This window comes from Tigriopus californicus, chromosome 12, assembly GCF_007210705.1.
Source record: "Tigriopus californicus strain San Diego chromosome 12, Tcal_SD_v2.1, whole genome shotgun sequence".
Lineage (NCBI taxonomy): Eukaryota > Metazoa > Arthropoda > Copepoda > Harpacticoida > Harpacticidae > Tigriopus > Tigriopus californicus.
This window is the reverse complement of record NC_081451.1, coordinates 11371750-11392427: the sequence shown is the minus strand read 5'-3', so window position 1 is coordinate 11392427 and position 20678 is coordinate 11371750. Positions and strand designations below refer to the sequence as shown.

Below are 20678 nucleotides of genomic sequence, written 5' to 3'. Positions count from 1 at the left end.
CCATCCCGTTTAGACTAAAAGTGACGGCTTGGGGTCTGTCCGGCAACTCTGTCCACTGGGTGTCTCCAGCAGAGAGCAAACTTGTTATGGCAATTTCTTTTTTAAAGTAACCTCCGAGGATGATTATCGTCACATCATTGACCTGAACATGGCTTTGGAAAGCACGTGCTTGAGTCAACTTGGGCCCGTCGATCCATTGGTTTGAGATGGGATCGAAAATCTCCACTGAGTCCGTTTCCGTAGAGGTTGTGTCGACGCCTCCAATTACGATTGGTCGACCATTCAAGATGCTCAATCCCCTCCCTTGGATCTTCTTGCGGGGAAGAGGCATGGGTGTCCAGGTATTTGAGGCTACAAATAGACCATTATGAGGGTGATCAAATCACTCATTCGATCGAGGTCATATTTGTTTCCAAGCCAAAATCAAGCAGATTTGGGGATATTTGAAGTTGTTTAGATTCTACTGAAGCTTCATGATTAAATGCCACGAGAGGTTTCAGAAAGAATAGAAAAAAGCATTTCCAGGCCAAATGCATATAAATGAATATCGTAAGATAAGTCGCTTTCACTGGATAGAATATTTTCCTTAAGGAATATTCGTTCTATCTATTTTGGCAATGTTATGAAATTACAAATTGATCTGCTCTAATGGAATGTGTATAAGTTTATCATTTTAAGTCTTGTGGGCTGCTTATGAAACTTCATCCGACATCATGCAATAAACCCCCAAAAATATCAAATGCAAATGGGACCCTCTGAGTGAGGTTTTGACACTGAAACGATTTGTACGTAAGCCTTGCAAAAAAACTTAGAATTCAGCTTACAAATATTGATGCAAGAAGGGATTTTCACTGCTTCGAGGCACCTTATTTGGACTACATTCTTGAAAAACTAAAACGAAAAAGAGAAGAGACAAAAGTTGCCAATAAGATAAGATCAAAATATTTTCTTTGGCAACTTTTTGTTTTATACGCATGTTGAATCAGGAAATGCTTTGTTGTCCGTCCCTATCTTAAAAAAATCTATAAAACCAAACAGATGTGCTGAAATGTGAGAAAAGAAACATGTCAATATGGTAAAAGCAATGAAATAATTGACTAGAAAGTGATATCGCTTTTGTGTTTGATTGCTGAATAGTTAGTCCCCCTCCCCAAAAATTGCTTTTTTAACTTGAAGAAGAAATATACGCCACTGAATTTTAATTCACATTTTGGCATTTTTATTACTGCTTTCCAGATTTTAGAAAAGGGAGTACCAAATCTAAAATACCAAAATCGATTTGAAAAGTTAACCCTTGAAATGCAACTTATCCTATACTTTAATTGTCACAAAACTGGAGTTTTGTGCTACTCTAATGGAAATAATGTAATGCATAATGGCATCAACCATGCATTAACAGCACAGAAAATGAACAATGACTCACAGTATGACCAATGGGAACAAACTGAGAAATATGGTTGGCAAACCATCATTCCATTGTTGAATGGCACCGAAAGGGAGGGTCCCTTTGTTACAAACGGCGTTGAGGGATGTGTGTATTCTGGCAACGGAGGATCTGTTCGTATTAAAGGTACAAACTTGATTAAATCGTCACTGTGCCCACCGATATAGGGATCTACAAGATGAAGTGAGTGAAAGTCGTCTTATGTTGTGTCTCAAATAAGATCTGAAAGACAAGATATTTACATGCTTCAATTGAATGTATTCGACCTTCATTGATTATATTGGAATTGTCAGAGCCTTGCATCTTGATGTCAAAGCAAAGCAATTGCTCATTTTCGGCCTTAGCTTGAGTACATTTGGTGTCTGATGAGTCAATCTGAAGGACGTTACATTGAGGGTCAAGGCTGTTCGTACTTTGCAGCAAGGTATGGCACATACTTGAACAACTGAAACAACTGGAATAAACACATTCACTAAAGCTTATTAGTGTCAAATTTGGCAGAACATGAGACAAAAGCTGACAGTAACACACGAGCAGTTTTGGTTTTCATTGAGTCAAATATTATAGACAACTGGCACCGTGAACCAACAAGACTAATTGCATGATTTTTTTTTGTTTGGGGTTTCACGGGCTTTTTTAACCGCTATAGGGAGTGTAATCCCCAATACTATAAAAATGAGAGGTCATAATTCGTCTATTTATTACCTTTCAATCTTTATATGATATTTGGTCACCGGATCAACAAGGCCTACGTATTCCCTATGAATATTAGAGGGAAGCAAATTAAACAATGAAGGAGCCCGAGAAAGAAGAGAGGTGGACTTCAGTATTCTTATTAGCCTGGATTCTCGAAGACTTCAAGATGCTCTCAAAATGCACATTAAGCCTCTACCGTCACTATAATTGACCCTAAATCCTGAGTTGGGACAAAGCTCATGGATACTTTTGAAGACATACAGTATCAGATACCATTTGAAAAGCTTTACCCACCTTCAACTGGATATGCTCATCGAATTTTCCATTATTTTGGAGGACTACACCTAAATCTTTCATAGATGAGACCTGCTCAATATCTTTACCTCCATTATCTACGAGTGGGGTGTTTAAAGGAGTTGACCCAAATGTCATTGAGCGGAATTTCATTCCGTTCAGGGCCATATTACTCTCAGTTACCCATGAGGAGATTCGATCTAAGTCCTTTGCAAGGCTAGTGGAATCTTGGCCAGTCCTAACAGAAACCAACTTTGTGTCGTCAGCATAAGAAGAGAGACTGGCAGTAATACTAGGCTTTTGAAGCGGGGCAACGAATATCATAAACAAGAGGGGCCCTAGGATCGAACCTTGGGGAACACCTGATTTGACATCATATCTGTCACTAAGGGATCCCTCAACCTTAACCAATTGCTTCCTACCAGAAATGAAACTTTTTAACCAATTGAGAACCTTGCCTTGGATCCCAATCTAATGGAGCCTGTTAACTAAAAGACCATGATCTACCTTGTCAAGGGCCTTGGCAAAGTCGAGATAAACTACATCAACTTATTAATGGCGCTCTAGTTCCTCAATAACCTGCTCGATATGTCCAATCAGTTGGGTAACCGTGCTAAAGTGTGCTCGGAATCCATGCTGGCTAGGAGGAAGGACTTCATGAATATCAAGAAATTCAACAACTTTCAACTTCATGATCTTCTCAAACACCTTCGCAATATTCGAAGTGAGAGAAATTGGCCTATAATTACTGGGGAGCGACTTATCTCCGCCCTTAAAAATTGGAACAACATGAGCTAATTTTAGTGAAGATGGAAACTTGCCTTGATCTAAGATGTAACGCATCAAGTACGAGAAAACAGGAGCAAGAACCAGTGAGCATCTCATCAACTGAGATGTCCCGCCATAAGGACCAGGAGAGCTTGAAAGCCTCAAGTCCCTGATGGCCTCTAAAACATCTTGATCTGTTTACTACAAGATCATCTACGTAAATGCTCAAGTTGACTAACCTTGTCAATCACAACAGACTCATCTTCAGAGCAATGAGGTGTTGCTTCTGAAATCACTTGGGTTGAAAGCACATTGGAGAACTGATCTCCAAGCATGTTAGCCATAGCCTCTACATTGCCTCAAAAGGCCCTAAAGAGTGTTCCATTTTTCTCTTAGTGTTGCATCAGAGAAAAAAGCCTTCGGATTCGTCCTGACCTCCTGAACCAACTTACCCTCAGTTTGTAACTGGTCATATTCGATGGAGGCCTTAATCTTGCCCTGAACTACGTCCAACTTTTTTTGCAGACTAGCCACAATTACTGGAGTCGAAGTGCTCTTCAGCTTTTTTGCTAGTTTACAACTCTTTTTGAACGAAGTTTTCCTATATTTTGGAATTTTTGTCCGTGTACCTCCCTTCGGAACACATTCAGAGATTGCTAGACTGGAGCAAACGTCCTTAAAAACTGAAACTAATTCATCAATGGCTGCATCTATGGACGATTCCTGTTTCAGAATTGAAATCAGGTCAATTTCTTCTAATTTGTCCATAATCAACGGCGAATGCTCATCTTTGAACTTGAACTTAGCCAGACCGACCTTTTTGGCCGGTCTTACTCCAGAGCACGCCGGCTTTTGAGTAATGGTCGACCCAATCTCGAGAACATGATGATCTGACAGATTACTAGGCGTCACATGGACAAACTGGATCAGATCAGGGTCATTGGAAAAGACCAAGTCGAGAACAAATTCGAGTGCAAATCATTCCTAACATATAGGCATACACCCCCATGTGTGAAGATGGGATCATCAGGGCGTATCCTATCACAACGAACTAAGTTGAAGCCAACAATGGTTAGTTCTTTATCTAAGACGCCTGGCCTAAGCCAGGTTTCTGTTGTAGAAATGGATGAAATCTCTCTCTCAACGGCTAGTTCTTATAAGATCTTAACTTTTGTGCTGTCTTTTTTAGAAATCAGACAATGCACGTTCAAATACAGCCCCTTTGACGGACCAAGTTCACCAGATCTTTGACCATCCTCTCCAACCGTAAAAAATCCCTCTTATCAACAAAGCTACGTTCTACTGTCAGAGGCAAAGCATGAGCTAATGGGGATGGTTGGGTTTGAGGAATGGGTTGGGCAGCTACATTTGAATAGGAACGTATTTTGAGAATTGGGGTGGGGCAAGGAATATTAGGGAGGAGAGTTTTTATAGGAATAGGGGTGGATTGGGTATTTGAAGGAAGAGGAGGGAATTGGGAGAGAGGGTGGGTGGTAGGAGGAGAGGGAGGGAGGAAGTTAAATGGGTTAAGGAAGGGGGGTGGGGTGGGATTAGGTTTAGGAATAGGGTCAGCTCTAAAACTACGAAACTAAGCTATCCTATTTCTCGGCTTTCTTTGCGTCCCTTCAACATGGACGGAGGTACACCGTACATTAAAGCACGTCTTAAGTCTCATGGACTGACGGCACCTGTACGGGTGAAAAAAAGGACAATCAACCTTCGAACATCCTTTCTTCCCATTGTACTTCTCAAGGCCGAACTTGAGAAGTTTTTGACACCATTTAGGGTGGTCAAACTGACAGCCTTTTCTTTCTTCAGGACAAGGCTACTTCCGGTAAACAAGACAGACTTTTTTCTTTACGACTGCCTTTTCCTGCTCTTCTTCAAGAGGCTACTACTTCAACCTCTACAGTGGTCAAATCAGTCGACTTCTCAAGTACTGGGTGAGCCTGTTCTTCAAGCAGCACCCTGGTTTCATTGACCCAAGCAACTAAAGCCTCTAGAATAAACGGCTTATTGACTATGGAAGGATCCTTTCCAGCTAAGACCAGGTCCAAACATTGTCTAGCCTCTTTGCTGACTTTTCCAACAATAGCTTCCATCATGAATGAAGGAGAAACTATCTATGAGCAGCAAAGTCAAGAGACCAAGAGAAAGAAAAGAACTGAAAAGGCTGTGCAATCTTGTCCTGATGTACAGGACACCAGAGCAAAATAGGAATGAACTAGTTCACATCAAACTAAACAAACAAATCCAAGATGGAGATAGTAAACAAGAAGTACGGGACAGAGAAAAGCAAGGAATCAAGAACACATGTAAACTAGGAAAACAACACAAGAACATAGAAATAAACTCAACAAACTGGTCCAACACAAAATGGAATCAATACACTAGTGAACAATAAATTCTAACTCTAAAGAACCAAAACAATCAAACTAAAGAAATACACATAACGATTTGGAATTAGAAATACTACACTACACATCAGAGAGATATAAAATACAGAAATAATTTTGATATGTGTTATAATTTCGAAAATGTCATTTTTTTGTTTTGTGCTGACACAGCCAATAAGGTGAATTAAATGGCAAAATTAATATATTCATTGGGCAGATAGGCGAAGCTGCTTGTAGGTCCATAAATTAGTGATAGGATCAAATCAAACTTCATGTTCAAGGTTGCCAGAAAACGTGGAAAGAGATAGTAACTGCATTTTCCCTCGAAGGGCAAAAAGTTAAGCTTGAGCAAAAAGCAACCCTGGTTGGACAGACGAAAAATCAGGATTGATTTTTGAGGCCAACCAACGGGCTCTGGGCATTCTACCACTAATGTCATATTGTGTTGAAAACGTAGATTGCTAGCCCTAGTCGCAGCCTCTCGTGATTTTTTATTTGACTCCCCCCATCAGTACCATATGCCCAAATCCCAGGTCAGCTGTTTTGCTACGCATTTCACTTCACAAGATGAATATCTTCATAAATTAAAAATGTGGCTTTTATGCATTTACTTGGCTCCAATGTAAGTTCATGAACTATTAGATGAATCCAAAATTATTTAACAAACAACGGTTCATACTATATAGTACATATTACTACTCCACATTAGAAAATGATCATTAAAGAGAGGAAAGAACACTTGTTAAAAGACTTAGAGGTGTAAGATCAAATTTGGCAATTGAGGTTGATTGTTGGGTCGATATCACATACATCATACAAAATGGAGCACAAATTATTGTTCATGAGAAAAAATCACTTGCACAATGCAAAGATCATTGTTAATCTTACCAGATTCGAAATTTGCCGACACAAATATTATATAACAGGTTTTTACTTTTACATGATAGGCCAAGTCCTCACTCAGCGGTATCAAAAGACATTTAAAATATATAGTACCAATTTAATGGTACCACTTTGTTGGCACTTAATGAACAATTGATCGTTTCAATTGCAACATTAAATGTCAAAAATTAGGCAGCTAGAACTGTATCTTTATGTTTTGGCAGACATTGAATGGATTAGGTGACTTAAGACCAAGAAAAATCATAAAAATATATCTTTGGCTGCTATTTTGCTATTGAAAAATAAAACTTTTCAACTCTACTAAAATAAAGTTATTGTTATTCTTGCAGCACCTTAATTTTGAACAGGAGAAACGTGGTAAGACATGAAGAGCCTTCTTCTGACCGGGAAATATATAAAACTAGCATAGCGTTGCTGATAATTTTGCGTTTGAAGCAAAAAAGAAACAAACAAATTTGGACTTGAAACGCGAACTTTGCATTTTAGTAGTATTGTCTCAAGCCGTATTGGAGGGAATAATTGTATCAGATTATGTACCTGTATTGTTAGAATCGGTCAAATTTGTTTCCTGAGCTCAAATATTGTACCCCAAACTCAATGCTTTTAGATCCAACTAAATAACCCTTGGGTTAGTTTACATGTGTTTATTTCGCGGAAGTAGGTCCGCAGTTTATTTTCCCCCAACTTTTTCAAGGCAGACTTCATACCAAGGCCATAATGGTCTTTATTTCGTCAGGGAGCTCTTTCTTAAAATCAGAGGGGACGTACTCACTTGACGGTTTTGTTAAGGCTGACGATGCCCTTGCACGCGTTGGACACTCGGTACCCCAAACTGGTGTAAGTTCTGCCATAAGCTAAGCCAATCAAAAGACAAGAGAGGCTTGCAAATCGAACAATCCACTTACTTTTTTCCATAATAGAAAGATTTACTTGGCTGACAAGTGACAATTGCGATTGAGGTTTGTCGAATTCTTACTATATGTCTATTTTGCTTATAGAGTAGTATTCATGGAGAGGACCATGTTGACGAGTGGGAGACAGTTAATGAAGTGCTGGATTTGAACTTGGGTACGCGTTATTTATACGAGAATGCACTCCGATGAAAGCCATTAAAATAGTCTTTCGACTGAGGGCAGGAGAATTGTTTTATAAGTGAATAAGAAATATTTGTGAACCTACGAAGGCGCCGCTTTATGGCCAAAATTCGGCAGTGCTAGTTTAGTTTACTTGGCGACCCAAGGGTGTCAGCCCAAGGGGCAGCCAGAAAATCTACCAAAGGCATTTCCTTTTTCTACCATATGACTAGGGACGGGCACCATGTGCAAAACAGTAAACCATTTGGATACAAAAAAGTGCAAAAAAGGAGCCTAAAAGTGTAAAAAGGGTGAAAATGCAATTTTTTATAAAGAAGGCATATTCCAACCTATTTTTCAAAGTAGCACGAATTGGAAAGACGTCCGCCTAAAAAACGAATATTTATTTTTATGGAATGCTTCTCCTTACTACATTTTACTTTTTTTCAGAAGTAGATCTCTCGTTTTGAGAGCACCTTCAAGCCCTGGAGAGAGCCCTGTTTTCTCGTACTTGATGCGTTGCATCTTGGACCAGGGCAAGTTCCCCTCTTCTCTGAAGGTAGCTCATGTTGTTCCAATTTTCAAAGGGGGAGATAAGTCACTCCCCAGTAATTATAGGCCGATCTCTCTCACTTCGAATATTGCGAAGGTGTTTGAGAAGATCATGAAGTTCAAACTTGTTGAATTTCTTGATATACATGAAGTCCTTCCTCCTAGCCAGCATGGGTTCCGAGCACATTTTAGCACGGTTACCCAACTGATTGAGCATATAGAGCAGGTTATTGAGGGACTGGAGAGCCATGAATCAGTCGATGTAGTTTATCTCGACTTTGCCAAGGCCTTTGACAAGGTAGATCATGGCCTTTTAGTTAACAGGCTCCATGAGATTGGGATCCAAGGCAAGGTTCTCAATTGGCTAAGAAGTTTCATTTGTGGTAGGAAACAATTAGTTAAGGTTGAGGGATCCCTTAGTGACATACATGATGTCAAGTCGGGTGTCCCTCAGGGCTCCATTTTGGGTCCTCTCCTTTTCATCATCTTCATTGCTCCGCTTCAGAAGCTTGGTAGTAGTAATGTCAGTATCTCTTCTTATGCTGATGATACAAAATTGGTAGTTGGTAGGAATGGTCAGGATTCTGGTTGTCTGGCAAAGGTCCTAGACCAAATTTATTCCTGGGTTGCTGCGAGTAACATGGCCTTGAATGGAATGAAATTCCGCTCAATGACCTTTGGGTCGACGCCATTAGACACTCCACTATTAGATGATGAAGGTAAGGACATTGAGCAGGTCTCATCCATGAAGGATTTAGGTGTAGTCCTCCAAGATAATGGAAAGTTCGATGAGCATATCCAGTTGAAAGTTGGTAAGGCTTTTCAAACATGTGGTTGGATATATCGCACGTTTAAGTCCAGAGATAGTGTCACGATGCTAACTCTGTACAAGTCGATTGTTCAGCCGCATCTTGAATATGCCTCTCCCATTTGGGCTCCAATTAGTTCAGCAGGTTTGCAAAAGCTCGAGCAGGTCCAAAGATGTTTTACTAGGAACATTGAAGATATGAGAGAGCTCTCGTATTGGGAGAGGTTAGAAAGGTTGGGATTGTACAGTACTCAGAGAAGGTACGAAAGGTATCTGATATTGTACGTTTTCAAAAGCATTCATGAGCTTTGTCCCAACCCAGGATTTAGGGTCAATTGTAGTGACCGTAGAGGCTTAATGTGCGTTTTGAGAGCACCTTCAAGCCCTCGAGAATCCAGGCTAGTTAAAACAATGAAGTCCAACTCTCTTCTTTCTCGGGCTCCTTCATTGTTCAATTTGCTGCCCTCAAATATTCGTAGGGCTTATGTAGGGGTTGATCCAGTAGCAAGATTTAAGTCAGACTTGGACAAGTTTTTGACTAAAATTCCGGATCAACCTTATATTCAAGGATTAGCCAGATCAGCCAATTCTAATTCGTTGGTCGATCAAATAATATATATAAATAAAAGTAAAGTATAATAAATAATCTTCTCGTCTTGAACTGCTGGGATTCCAATCCTGGTAGCGGTAAGGAAGTCCGCAAAAAAAAAAAAGAGAAAAAAGATCTGCACCAATGGTCTTTCTAAAGAAAAGTTGAAATTCTTCTTCTTAGAAAAGAGCAGTAGATTAGCCTGGAGGCAGTAAAGAAAGCAGCTTTGGGGCGTTATTTGAGCTGCTTAACCGTCTTCCCTGCTTTGGTTGTCGCTTTGGACTTGATACTGGGTCTTTTCATTTCCGTTTTCTGGGGCGTAGAATGTTGTCAAGTAACTTTCAATTATGCTCTTAAAACTTCTAAAGATGTGTTTTTAGGATCAGCAAATCAAGAGCGACAGTTACAGCTTCATAAAAAAAGTCAGGTAACCCTTGACATAATTACAGAATATCAGATCTTCTACTTCCTATAAAGTTGCATAAGCACTTACTAAGCCATTGCTTAGTTATGACAAGTTGTCCAATTCTTGTCACGTATATACATCGTTCAGCAACTCAAGAAATTTCCACTGGAAATGCTAACTTAAAAAGATGATTTGGACATCCTGCACTTTTTGTCTGATGTGCGGCCAAGTGTGTTTTGTTTGACAGTCTTGGCAGCATGTTCGAAAATCGCCCAATAACGTTTTAGTACCCCATTTGCTGACAGATTTGCACTCAAACGATTTGTACTTTCTTTGAGAAACTTTGTATGTTGATGTACTACTCAAGACAAGATCAAAGGTATCGAAAGAACAATTAAAGCAGAAGCGAAGCCAACAAATTGCTTGTGGAGTACAGACTGACATTTTATTAGTGGACCGATCACATGGATGATAATTGCTTGAGTCCAAAGCGAAGAGCTCATTACTTTTCTATAAATATTTCTGCGGCCAAAGCACTTTGTTTCTCATAGATTGCTTGGTTGGAAAAGGTTGTCTTTGCAGCCCTAAAGATGTACCAATTCGCACCTTCCAAGCATACAACATGACATAACATAGAACCCAAAAATTAGGAAAAGCTATTTGATCATTGTCACTTCGGGAGCAAATTTGAGAATGATAATCTTTTAAGTAGTTCCTTTTCGTCTTCATTGGGAAAGACGCTTGGATGTTTGTTGAATTGATGATCAAAAGGGTATTTTAATACAATATCTGTCAGAACCAAATTGTCAAGGAGTTACTAAAAACGGTAATAAGCCGGGTTTTTTACTACTGGAAAGACCCAGAAGGAAAGTGAGGGGACACAAACCGCTGACACTTTAGTATGGCGCAAAATGACAGAAAAGATGCAAACCCAACTTGCATAAAACATAGATTTAATGGTTCCTGGGAGCTCGACAAAACGGGAAACTCGACTAAGGGAAAGTCGAAAATATTTTTTTTCTTCATATTTTTGAAACTTGTTTGGTCGAAAATCGCCGCTTAATTTTCCTTTCTCTAGGGATGTCGAATAAGACAGTATTAGGCTCATAGCCACTAGAATAACCCGCCTGAAGCGTTATTATAGTCTACGTAAATACATCAAGGCACAGACTTCTAGAAATATGGACTGTCAACGAGCTTCCCCCCAAGTCGGCCTGCCTTTGGTCATTGCGACTCTGGGCCACTTTTCGAGTTGAAGTAACAAACTAAGGAGCGTAGATCTTCACAATTAAAGAAGGGTCATTTTTATATCATATACTTGTAAAAGGTTCGTTTCAAAGATATGTTGTCAAAAGTGTATGTAGCTGACCCAGAGCAGACTGAAAATTTGAATTTTATATAGTGTTTACTACATTACTTCGACCATATATCCTGACTTCTCCAACCAAGGTAGTGGTTCAAATTTGGCCAAGTTCATCTATTTAACCAGATCTTGTTAGCATAACAAGTATGTATTTGGAATAAAATGAACGGTTCAGGAGATGCGAGAGTTTGGCTTCCGTTCGGAGTTCACATCTCTGAAAGTCTAGGTAACTTGACATTAAGATTCCTAATCTTAGCTGTCCTTTAGATGAGAAATGATATTATCTACTCCTCAAAGGCATTTATAGCATGAGCCTCATGCTTTCTTTTTTTCTTCTTTTTTTAAACTTTCGTTTAGGGCCCGGATATGGCATAAGCGAGACGAGAGTTTGGTGCCCAAGATGAGCTCGCCCACCCGTCTGTGATTATAATGTGGAGCTGGAATTACTGAAGACACCTGAAAAGCTTTGATTATGAGGGTATGGTTTCTCATTGTAGAGGCGCTGGTCTGTTCCATGGTAACCGATTCAGCTGTTATATCAAACCACAACAAACTTGAATTTAACTTTTCTCTGTTTCATCTTCAATGCCTCCGTCATCGGATGGCAGGCCAATTGAGAGAGTCGACGTTGACAATTAATGCTTCATAATTTGACTCCCTTCTTTGGGTCTACAGTTTTAGAAAACCCAGTGCACCATAACATACTCCAAACTCAGCCGTTGTTTGCAATATCAATTCTCAGTTCTGCCTCATATTAATAGATCCTTTGCTTCCGAGGAACCAATTAAGAATCCCCGATATCACCATTATCAAAACAATATTTCATTTGCATTTTGGACTCCCACCAGAAGGTCATCGTAATTGCTTTTTCGAGGTGATAAAACAATCATGACCCTGTCGATCATGAGCGTGGTTTGATGAGTACAAATGGTTTTCAATAAATAATCCTAAAAGTGCAAAGCTATCGTCGACTCAAACAATTATCACAGAGAAGAATCAAGCGAAGACAGATATAGGTTGCTAATTGGGCAATGATGGTTTTCATTACCGGTCTCTTAACTAAGTATCTAAGGTCGCATGTGTTCCAAATATTGTACACTGCTTCCTTTGGTAGTAAAAGCTGCAAGGTTTTATCCTTAAATTGTTTTTCCATTCTTGAGACTCTTCGAAAAGTATGAGACAAATACAACCTGATTCACTTGAAATTACAATGATCTTCGGGAGTGGCTCAAGATATGAAAGCATAAAAAATGGAGATGGTTCTAGCGCAGTTGGTTAACGCGCGACTGAGCTAAGCTTGGGTTCATGGATTCGATCCCAGGTCTCCCCCCTCCCCCCTATCTAGTAGATCATCGCCTCGAATGGCGGCACCAGAACCCAGAATGGGACGAAATAAAATATATAGATTGTAAACATTGTAAAACAAACCTGTGATCCAATGAGAAAGATCTCGCAATAAAGAGCTTTTTTAAAAAAAAGGTGAATATTGCTTACTTGAACAGATTTTGAACAATCTCAAGACAAGATTGCATAGCCTTTTAGTTTTCCTCTTTCTTTTGGTCGCTTGATTTGGCTGCTCACAGACAGTTCCTCCTGCATTCATGATGGAATCTATTTTTGGAAAAGTCGGTAAAGAGGCTAGAGATTGTTTGGACTTGGTCTTAGCAACGAAGGATTCTTCCGTAGTCAATAAGCCCTTTATTATAGAGGCTTTAGTTGCTTGGGTCAATGAAACCAGGGTTATGCTTGAAGAACAAGCCCTCCCAGTAGTTGAGAAGTCGACTGATTTGGCCAATGTAGAGGTTGAAGTAATAGCTCCTTTTGAAATAGAGCACGAAAAGACAGTTGTAGAGAAAACAGTTTGTCCTGTTTATCGAAAGCAGCCCTTTCCTGAAGAAGGAAAAGGCTTCAAGTTTGACCACCATAAATGGTGTCAAAAACTTCTCAAGTTCGGCCTTGAGAAGTACAATGGGAAGAAAGGATGTTCAAGGGTAGATTGTCCTTTTTTTCCCCCGTACATATGCCGTCAGTCCATGAGACTTAAGACGTGCTTTAGTGTACGGTGTACCTCTGTTCACGTAGAAGGGACGCAAAGAAAGGCGAGAAATAGGATAGCTCAGTTTCGTAGTTTTAGAGCTGACCCTATTCCTAAACATAATCCCACCCCACCCCCCTTCCTTAACCCATTTAGCTTCCTCCCTCCCTCTCCTCCTTAGCGGCCATCAGGGGCTTGAGGCTTACAACTTCATCCTAGCCAGCACGGGTTCCGAGTACTTTTTAGCACGGTTACCCAACTGATTGTGAACGTATGGAGCAGATTATTGAGGGACTAGAGAGCCATGAATCAGTCGATGTAGGTTATTTCGACTTTGCCAAGGCCTTTGACAAGGTAGATCATGGCCTTTTTGTTAACAGGCTCCATGATAATGGGATCCAAGGCAAGGTTTTCAATTGGCTAGAAAGTTTCATTTCTGGTAGGAAGCAATTGGTCAAGGTTGAGAGATCCCTTAGTGACATACATGATGTCAAGTCGGGTGTTCTTCTGGGCTCCATTTTGGGTCCTCTCCTTTTCATTATCTTTATTGTTCAGCTTCAGAAGCTTGGGAGTAGTACTGTCAGTATCTCTTCTTATGCTGACGATACAAAGTTAGTTTCTGGTAGGAATGGCCAAGATTCCACTAGCCTGGCAAAGGACCTAGAAATAATCTATTCTTGGGTTACTAAGAGGAATGTGGCCCTGAACAGAATGAAATTCCGCTCATTGACCTTCGGGTCAACTCCTTTGAATACTCCACTCGTAGATAATGGAGGATAAGAACTTGAGCAGGTTTTATCAATGATAGATTTAGGTGTAGTCCTCCAAAATAATGGATAGTTCGATGAGCATATCCAGTTGAAAGTTGATAAAGCTTTTCAAACATGTCGTTGGATATATGGCAGGTTTAATTCCAGGTATAGTATCACGATGTACAAGTCGATTGTCCAGCCACATTTTGAATATGTTTCACCCATTTGGGCTCCATTCAGTTCAGCAGGTTTGCAAAAGGTATAACAAGTCCAAAGATGCTTTACAGGAACATTGAGGATATGAGAGAGCTCTCGTATTTAGAGGGACTAGAGAGGTTGGGATTGTACAGTACTCAGAGAAGGTACGAAAGGTATCTGATATTGTACGTTTTCAAAAGCATTCATGAGCGTTGTCCCGATCCAGGATTTAGGGTCAATTCTAGTGACCGCATAGGCTTTATGTGCGTTTTGAGAGCACCTTCAAGCCTTCGAGAATCCAGGCTAGTAGGAATAATGAAGTCCACTTCTTTCCTTTCTCGGGCTCATTCATTGTTTTATTTGCTGCCCTCTAATGCCCTCTAATATTTGTAGGGAATACCTAGGCCTTGTTGGTCCGGTTGCTTCTTTCAAGTCAGACTTGGACAAATTTTGAAATAGCAATCCAGATCAACCTTAAATTCAAGGACCAACTCGGTCTGCCAACTCAAATTCGTTGGTAAAGGATATATCATATAAAGATTGAAAGGAAATAAAAAGGCAAATCATAACGTTTCACTTTGATATTACTGAGGACTACATTCACTGACGTGGTTAGAATAGCCCGTGAAAAAACTAAAAGAAGAAAAATGACCAATACAATCAAACTAAAGAATTATGCACTCTACATATTACCATTGCAAACTAAATGTACCTCAATATAACTTCAGAGAGAGACTGCTAAAGCTAAACATGAACATAAATTAGCAATAAACTTATTAGGTTTTAGAGTAGTTATACGTACGTCTTACCAAAAAGCCGTGAAACCCAAACCTAATTAAGTAAATAAATGGCAGTTCTCATTTATTTACCCACGCACAAACACCACGAACACTTCACGTGCACAACAACCAAGGAGCAACAGAGGTAGTCTCACCTGGGTTCGAAAATCCCTGGAGATAAGGACAGCAGCAAACTAAAATGCGTCTGTTCTCAGGGAGCTCCAAATGGGAATTGAAATAGATGGATAAAATTAGACGAATTATAGCCCCTTTATATTGCTCGAAATATGCTTGTGAATCAGCCTCTACCAAATAAAGGATAGATTGGACCGATTCCTCTTTATTGAATTATAGTGTGCTTGTGTTGTTTTTCGGCTAATTCTTTCAAAATTCTGTGTAAAATTAGTGTTCTGAGTCTCATAATGTCCGGAAAAGAAACTGCTTTCATGACACGTCACGATTGGCTTGTTAAGCAATCTGCCATGAGTCTTCCCGTTTTGTTCGGGCTGTCTGACGTTGCAATTAAGGGACCTTATTACCTTTCATTTTTATAGTACGGGGGATTACATCCCTGTAGTAGTTAGGAAAAGCCCGTGAAAAGCCAAACCAAAAAAAGAACCTTTATTGAGAGTCTTGGCTATCTCAGACAACCAAGATCAGATCTACCCAGCTCCAGCCACTTGCAGCATAGTTGCCCGTGCTTGACAGTTGAGAAATCAGGCAGACACTGGTTGATTTGAGCCGCTGCCGCCTATGCTGATTCCTCGGGATGCCTAGTTCCTTTGTCCGACTAAGAAAAGGGAAATCATTGTCGCCGTTGAAGTGGAAAGGGAAGGGATGATTGGAAAGCGGAAGGGGAAAAGTTATAAACATTGAGAATCTTCCTGTCCGGGTGTACGAACTATGAAAATGTCCCATTGGAATTCTTGTTTTGGAAAGGCTTTTGTGGTAATGCAAAGTTTCATTTCATTCAAGATCAAAAATAACACGGGGAGGGGTAAATTTCGAATTGATCACATAGTCCAAAATAATGTTCTGTCGCAAGTCTTTCAAAAGTCGTGGTGAGGTGTCACCACCACCGTGTGACTTGTCTAGGTGGTGGTGCTGTTATTGTTGATGGTGTTGTTCCTGTAGTTGTGAGAGAAGCAAACGCTGGACCGTATTTGCAACTCTCCACGTCCAACTCCATGATTCCAAGGTTGACGTCGAATTCCCATTCTTGGTTACCAAGGCAATCACTCTGTTTGGGAGTACAGAGCCCTTCATTTTGACCCCATGAACATTCAGTAGACCTGTTGCCAATTGGGGGTCCCATGGGCAATTCATAAGCGGTAAACTTGGTACATTTCAAGGAGCAATCCCCTTCCTGCTCTTTATGCATTGGACCTGGATAGCGAAACATTTCATGAATGGACGATTTTGAAGTAAACTTATCTACGCGTGGTCACAGATATTAACCATTGATCTTTTCTCGGTTGCAGATATCAAATCGATCTTTGTCAGTCACGGTGGAATTACAAATGCATTGGTTGGGTTCATAACAATAGCCATCTTCAGGGCAGATCCAGTAAGGAACACACTCAGAGCAACTGGGTCCTTGCCATCCTGCCTTGCAAATACAAGTATCAGGCTGGAATGAAAGAACCATAAACAATCATAATAGACTCTTCCATTTTTACTGTTGAAAGAGTTCCAACCTCGATGCAAAATCCGTTCTCGTGGTGGCAACCCTCACTAAAATGGAGTACGTAATTTTTTATGTGACACATAGTTCGGATATTTAATTCAAAGGGTTACCCGCATTGAGGCTGATCGCAGAGATGGCCAGTCCAACCTTCATCACATTGACAAGAATGAGGTTTTCCATCTTCACAAGAGCCATGAACACATCCTGGCAATTTCACGCACTCTTGACAATCTGGCCCTTGCCATCCTTCGTGACATCTGAAAAACATGTTTTTTAAACTCCATTTTGGATACAGAGACTTTGGTCTTACTGGCATTCAAATGGTTCGAAGCAAAATCCGTGGTTTGGATGACAATCTGGGCAAGCAGCTGGAAGCAGATATATCGAGGTGTGATTGATAGATACTCTTTGGAGATGTGACGTTCAAATTTAGCATACTCACGTTGCTCGCAAAATGCACCTTCCCATAATTGTACTCCTTGATCATTGCAATCACAGTTGCACTCAAATGTGGCATTGCAGGATCCGTGTATACATCCAGGCAGAGGAATACAAGTATCGCAAAGATGACCTTGCCTGAAAAGAATATTTCCATTTATTGGATAATCTGGATCACATTTCAAGAAAAAAAGCACTCCTACCATCCCACTTCACAAGCACAAACATCTGGGCGGACACATTGACCATGTTGGCAGGTCTCTCCGTGATAGTCACAAATGGGGATTGGACACGGGTTCCGCAAATCTCGTTTGGACCAATCCGGGTCTTCCCTCCATCCGGAGAGACAAATCACGTTGGCCTCGTCGTCACAAATGTAACGATGAGAGTGCTAAAAAATAAAAACCAAAATTGAATATTCAACTACACTGTGCATGAGACTAGCCATGGTTTCTCGGTTTCAAAGATTGCGATTCAACGCCCTTAAATTGAGTTCTAACATTCATTACCATCGTATCTAAACTTAATAAAAGAAATATCTTAACTTACTCGGAGATTTTCAGCCACACAAGGTAGTTCATCGTTTCGCAGGGGAGTGAACACGAATTGTCGGGATCCGCCACTGGAAGACAAAAATGTTTCACCATGGGCCAACCTTGTAAAGATAACCAAAAAGGTAAGGAAGGTTAAACCCCTATTAGCCATGCTTATTGCAAAAGTAGAGAGGATATAAGAACAATCTTGATCCTCAGTCTCAATGCACCAGCTTTTATACTCAGAATATGCTGACTTTTGAATAGCATAAGGTATGCATGAATGATGAAACGAATTGAAACGAAGGACCTTGTGCAATAATTCATTCTCACGAGGCTTGAAACATAAAAAGTTGTTCAGGTGGCCAAACAATTCTCGGTCAATTTAATGTCAATAGAATCCGTTGTTTCCACAAGGAAATGACACTAATTTATGGCACAAACAGGTTCTACAACGGAACACATATTTTAGAAAACTTGTTGCATAGTGCTAATTAATTAGAAATGTTCTGGAGATTCGCCATAATGAAATCTCTGATTGAATGCTCTGCCAAAATCCAAACTAGCCACAGGTTTTTGGTTAGAATTTCGCATGTTAATCATCACAAATTTGACCAATGATTACTCCCTTGATATCAGGGTCTCTCTCATTGATCCTTTGTTGCTTAAATCAATTCCATAATGTTTCGAACCAAGGGCTTGAGTTAACTGGTTTAACTTGCAGGCGATTTTAGCCACCAAGAAATTATTTTGTCAATATCTGACAAAATTACGAGTATCTCTGCCAATTGGAGTTTGATTGGATACATTAAGTCATAGTTATTCACTATAAAATGAATGAAATTTTTAATGAAAGATCATTCAATTTCAATTTTGACGACATAAAATCAAGAGAGTGGTAACTAAAATCATATAATGAAGAACATTAACTGTTTAGTGTAATCACATTGTGGGACTTGGACAATTCGGCTAGTGCTAAGCAACTGGGAATAATTGGACCATTTCATGTGTATTATTATTAGGCACTACGATAGAGTGAGTCGTGAATGTTATCCAGTGTCGAAATCTGGAGTTTTGGCCCCCTAACAGCTCAAGAGCGCAAAACAGGAGACAATGTTCAGTTTATAAGACATACTCTTAGTTATGCATTGACGTAAAAATTCATAAACTTCTATTTAGCACATGCTTAGTTATTACAACTTGACAGTTGCGTATTACACCTGAAAAAATCGAAAATTGGCCTAATTATGTTTGTTTTAATAATGATCGACTATCTTTTTGACAATGATGCATTTTGATGGGCTTTAAGTGATTTAACACACTTATCTAAGCTGCTTTCAAACATGTGTTTCACAAAAGTCGTTCCTTTTGTCTCTTTTAAAAGAAAAACATATCATGATGTCCTGGCATTTGTGTAAACAGTTAACCAGAAAAGATAACCACCGTGAAAAGGAATAAAATCGTCCTTGAACTGAACCTTCATAGTTTAACTGACGATATGGCCACTCATTGGTCAACAGAGGTTCCGTGGAAACATCGAACATTTTCGCCTAAATGGTATGAAGTTTATCTTCAATCAATTGAAGTATTTAGGGATTGCTTGAATGATTTGGTAGAGACTAGTTCCATTCGTCTTTTTCAAGTCAGATATGGCAATAATGTCGCCGATAGGGCATGTCAAGTGAAGGAATTTCAGGAAAAATATAGTGCGGCAACCCTGATATGGAGCATTTTAAGGAAGGCAAACATTACAGCCAACCTCTACCGGGCCATGGATACCTTTAACCTAGTTAAAGGTCTCTCTGACCGGGCATAGACTGATTTCGTCTTTTAATTCAGTTTCCCGGATTGTTGAAGCAAACAGTATTCTGATTTTAAACCAAGAGTTCAGTGCAGTGGCAGAAGTAGGCAAATTTGGAATTTCGTAGCACAAGACACTCTGTCGATGAAAATTCAATTGGACTCAAGAGCGAGTGCGAGCGCAAGTTGGCTTCAAATTGTGTCTTGTTTCTCCTCAAAGTGCTGACAATAAGTGTTGCCGCACTACGTTTTTCTAAAATTTCCTTTGCTTCACATTCCCTTTAGATGAAATATGGCTAGAGTTGGGTTTAGGAGCATTCTTCTTGACGATGTTCAGTGCCTTACAAGGTTTCAAATCCTTGTAGAAATGTGCCACATTTTCACACACTGAGATGGGCACATTCTTTGCCATGTATTGAGTAATTGTGGCCCTCAACGGTCCCATTTTCCAATTATCGATTGGGGCCCTTAGAACTGATTGGAAGATTTGGATCCGCATTACAGAGATTTCCTTTCCAGTATCTGGGATTGCCTCAATTGGCCATCTTGATGAATCATCTATAATAACATTGACCGACAAGAGAGAACGGGAATTGCGAATAAAACATACGTTAATAGGCGTGATTTGGATCCCAACCAAAGTTTTACAATGAGTGCTTCGACATACGTTTGAAATATGGCTTTGTCTGCCGCAAGATGTGCACTCAGCATCCCTGCCAGGACATTCTACCTAAGTGTGTCCTGGGCCTCCACAAGCATAACCCGTGGTTCCCAATCGTTTCTTTGATTTGTTTCACGTTACCAGATATGTGGTTGGAGTCACTTGACGTATCATTCCCTTGAAACCTCAAGGTCGTGATGGCCCATAAACAATGAAGACCACAATCCCATTTGCTTGGCTCCATGCCTTGATGTTACCATTGACAAAATACAGTGCCTTTTATGTCTTTAGATTTTCTTCAAGAAGCTTGGCGCGATCGATCTTGCTTTGAGGGCTAAGTAATCACTAAAAATGACTTTTTGAGAGCACCAAACAATATATTTTCACAAGAAAAAAAACCTCTCAAGCGCAAAGATATAAGTCTGCTTAAAAGCAAAAAAGCCAAATAATAAGACAACGATAACACTATTTTGCAAACATTTCATCATGCAAACATCATGCAA

General features: G+C 39.9%; 1 protein-coding gene and 1 long non-coding RNA gene across 2 annotated transcripts; both read right to left on the bottom strand.

The window, feature by feature from the left end:
* Positions 1-1374: 1374 nt before the first annotated feature.
* Positions 1375-15267, bottom strand: LOC131891658 (uncharacterized). Its single transcript, XR_009374444.1, has 3 exons — positions 15212-15267; positions 1687-1898; positions 1375-1615 (listed from the first exon to the last, which is right to left on the bottom strand). It is a non-coding gene; the product is annotated as an uncharacterized LOC131891658 (long non-coding RNA).
* A 712-nt stretch (positions 15268-15979) lies between these two features.
* On the bottom strand, positions 15980-18211 carry LOC131891607 (protein jagged-1b-like). The gene is made up of 8 exons (XM_059241225.1): positions 17731-18211; positions 17385-17572; positions 17186-17319; positions 17054-17111; positions 16854-17000; positions 16754-16790; positions 16515-16686; positions 15980-16442 (listed from the first exon to the last, which is right to left on the bottom strand). The coding sequence occupies exons 1-8, from the start codon at positions 17884-17886 to the stop codon at positions 16126-16128; spliced, it is 1209 nt and encodes a 402-aa protein (XP_059097208.1). The 5' UTR covers positions 17887-18211; the 3' UTR covers positions 15980-16125.
* Between the last annotated feature and the right edge of the window lie 2467 nt (positions 18212-20678).

What these genes read in the sequence shown, in the direction of transcription:
- LOC131891607 (XM_059241225.1), bottom strand. Translation starts at nt 17,886, where the DNA reads ATGGCTAATAGGGGTTTAACCTTCCTTACCTTTTTGGTTATCTTTACA. An exon ending in GTGTGGCTGAAAATCTCCGA is followed by an intron (nt 17,573 to 17,730) that starts GTAAGTTAAGAT and finishes TTTATTTTTTAG; the next exon opens with CACTCTCATCGTTACATTTG. An exon ending in AGAACGGATTTTGCATCGAG is followed by an intron (nt 16,687 to 16,753) that starts GTTGGAACTCTT and finishes CTTTCATTCCAG; the next exon opens with CCTGATACTTGTATTTGCAA.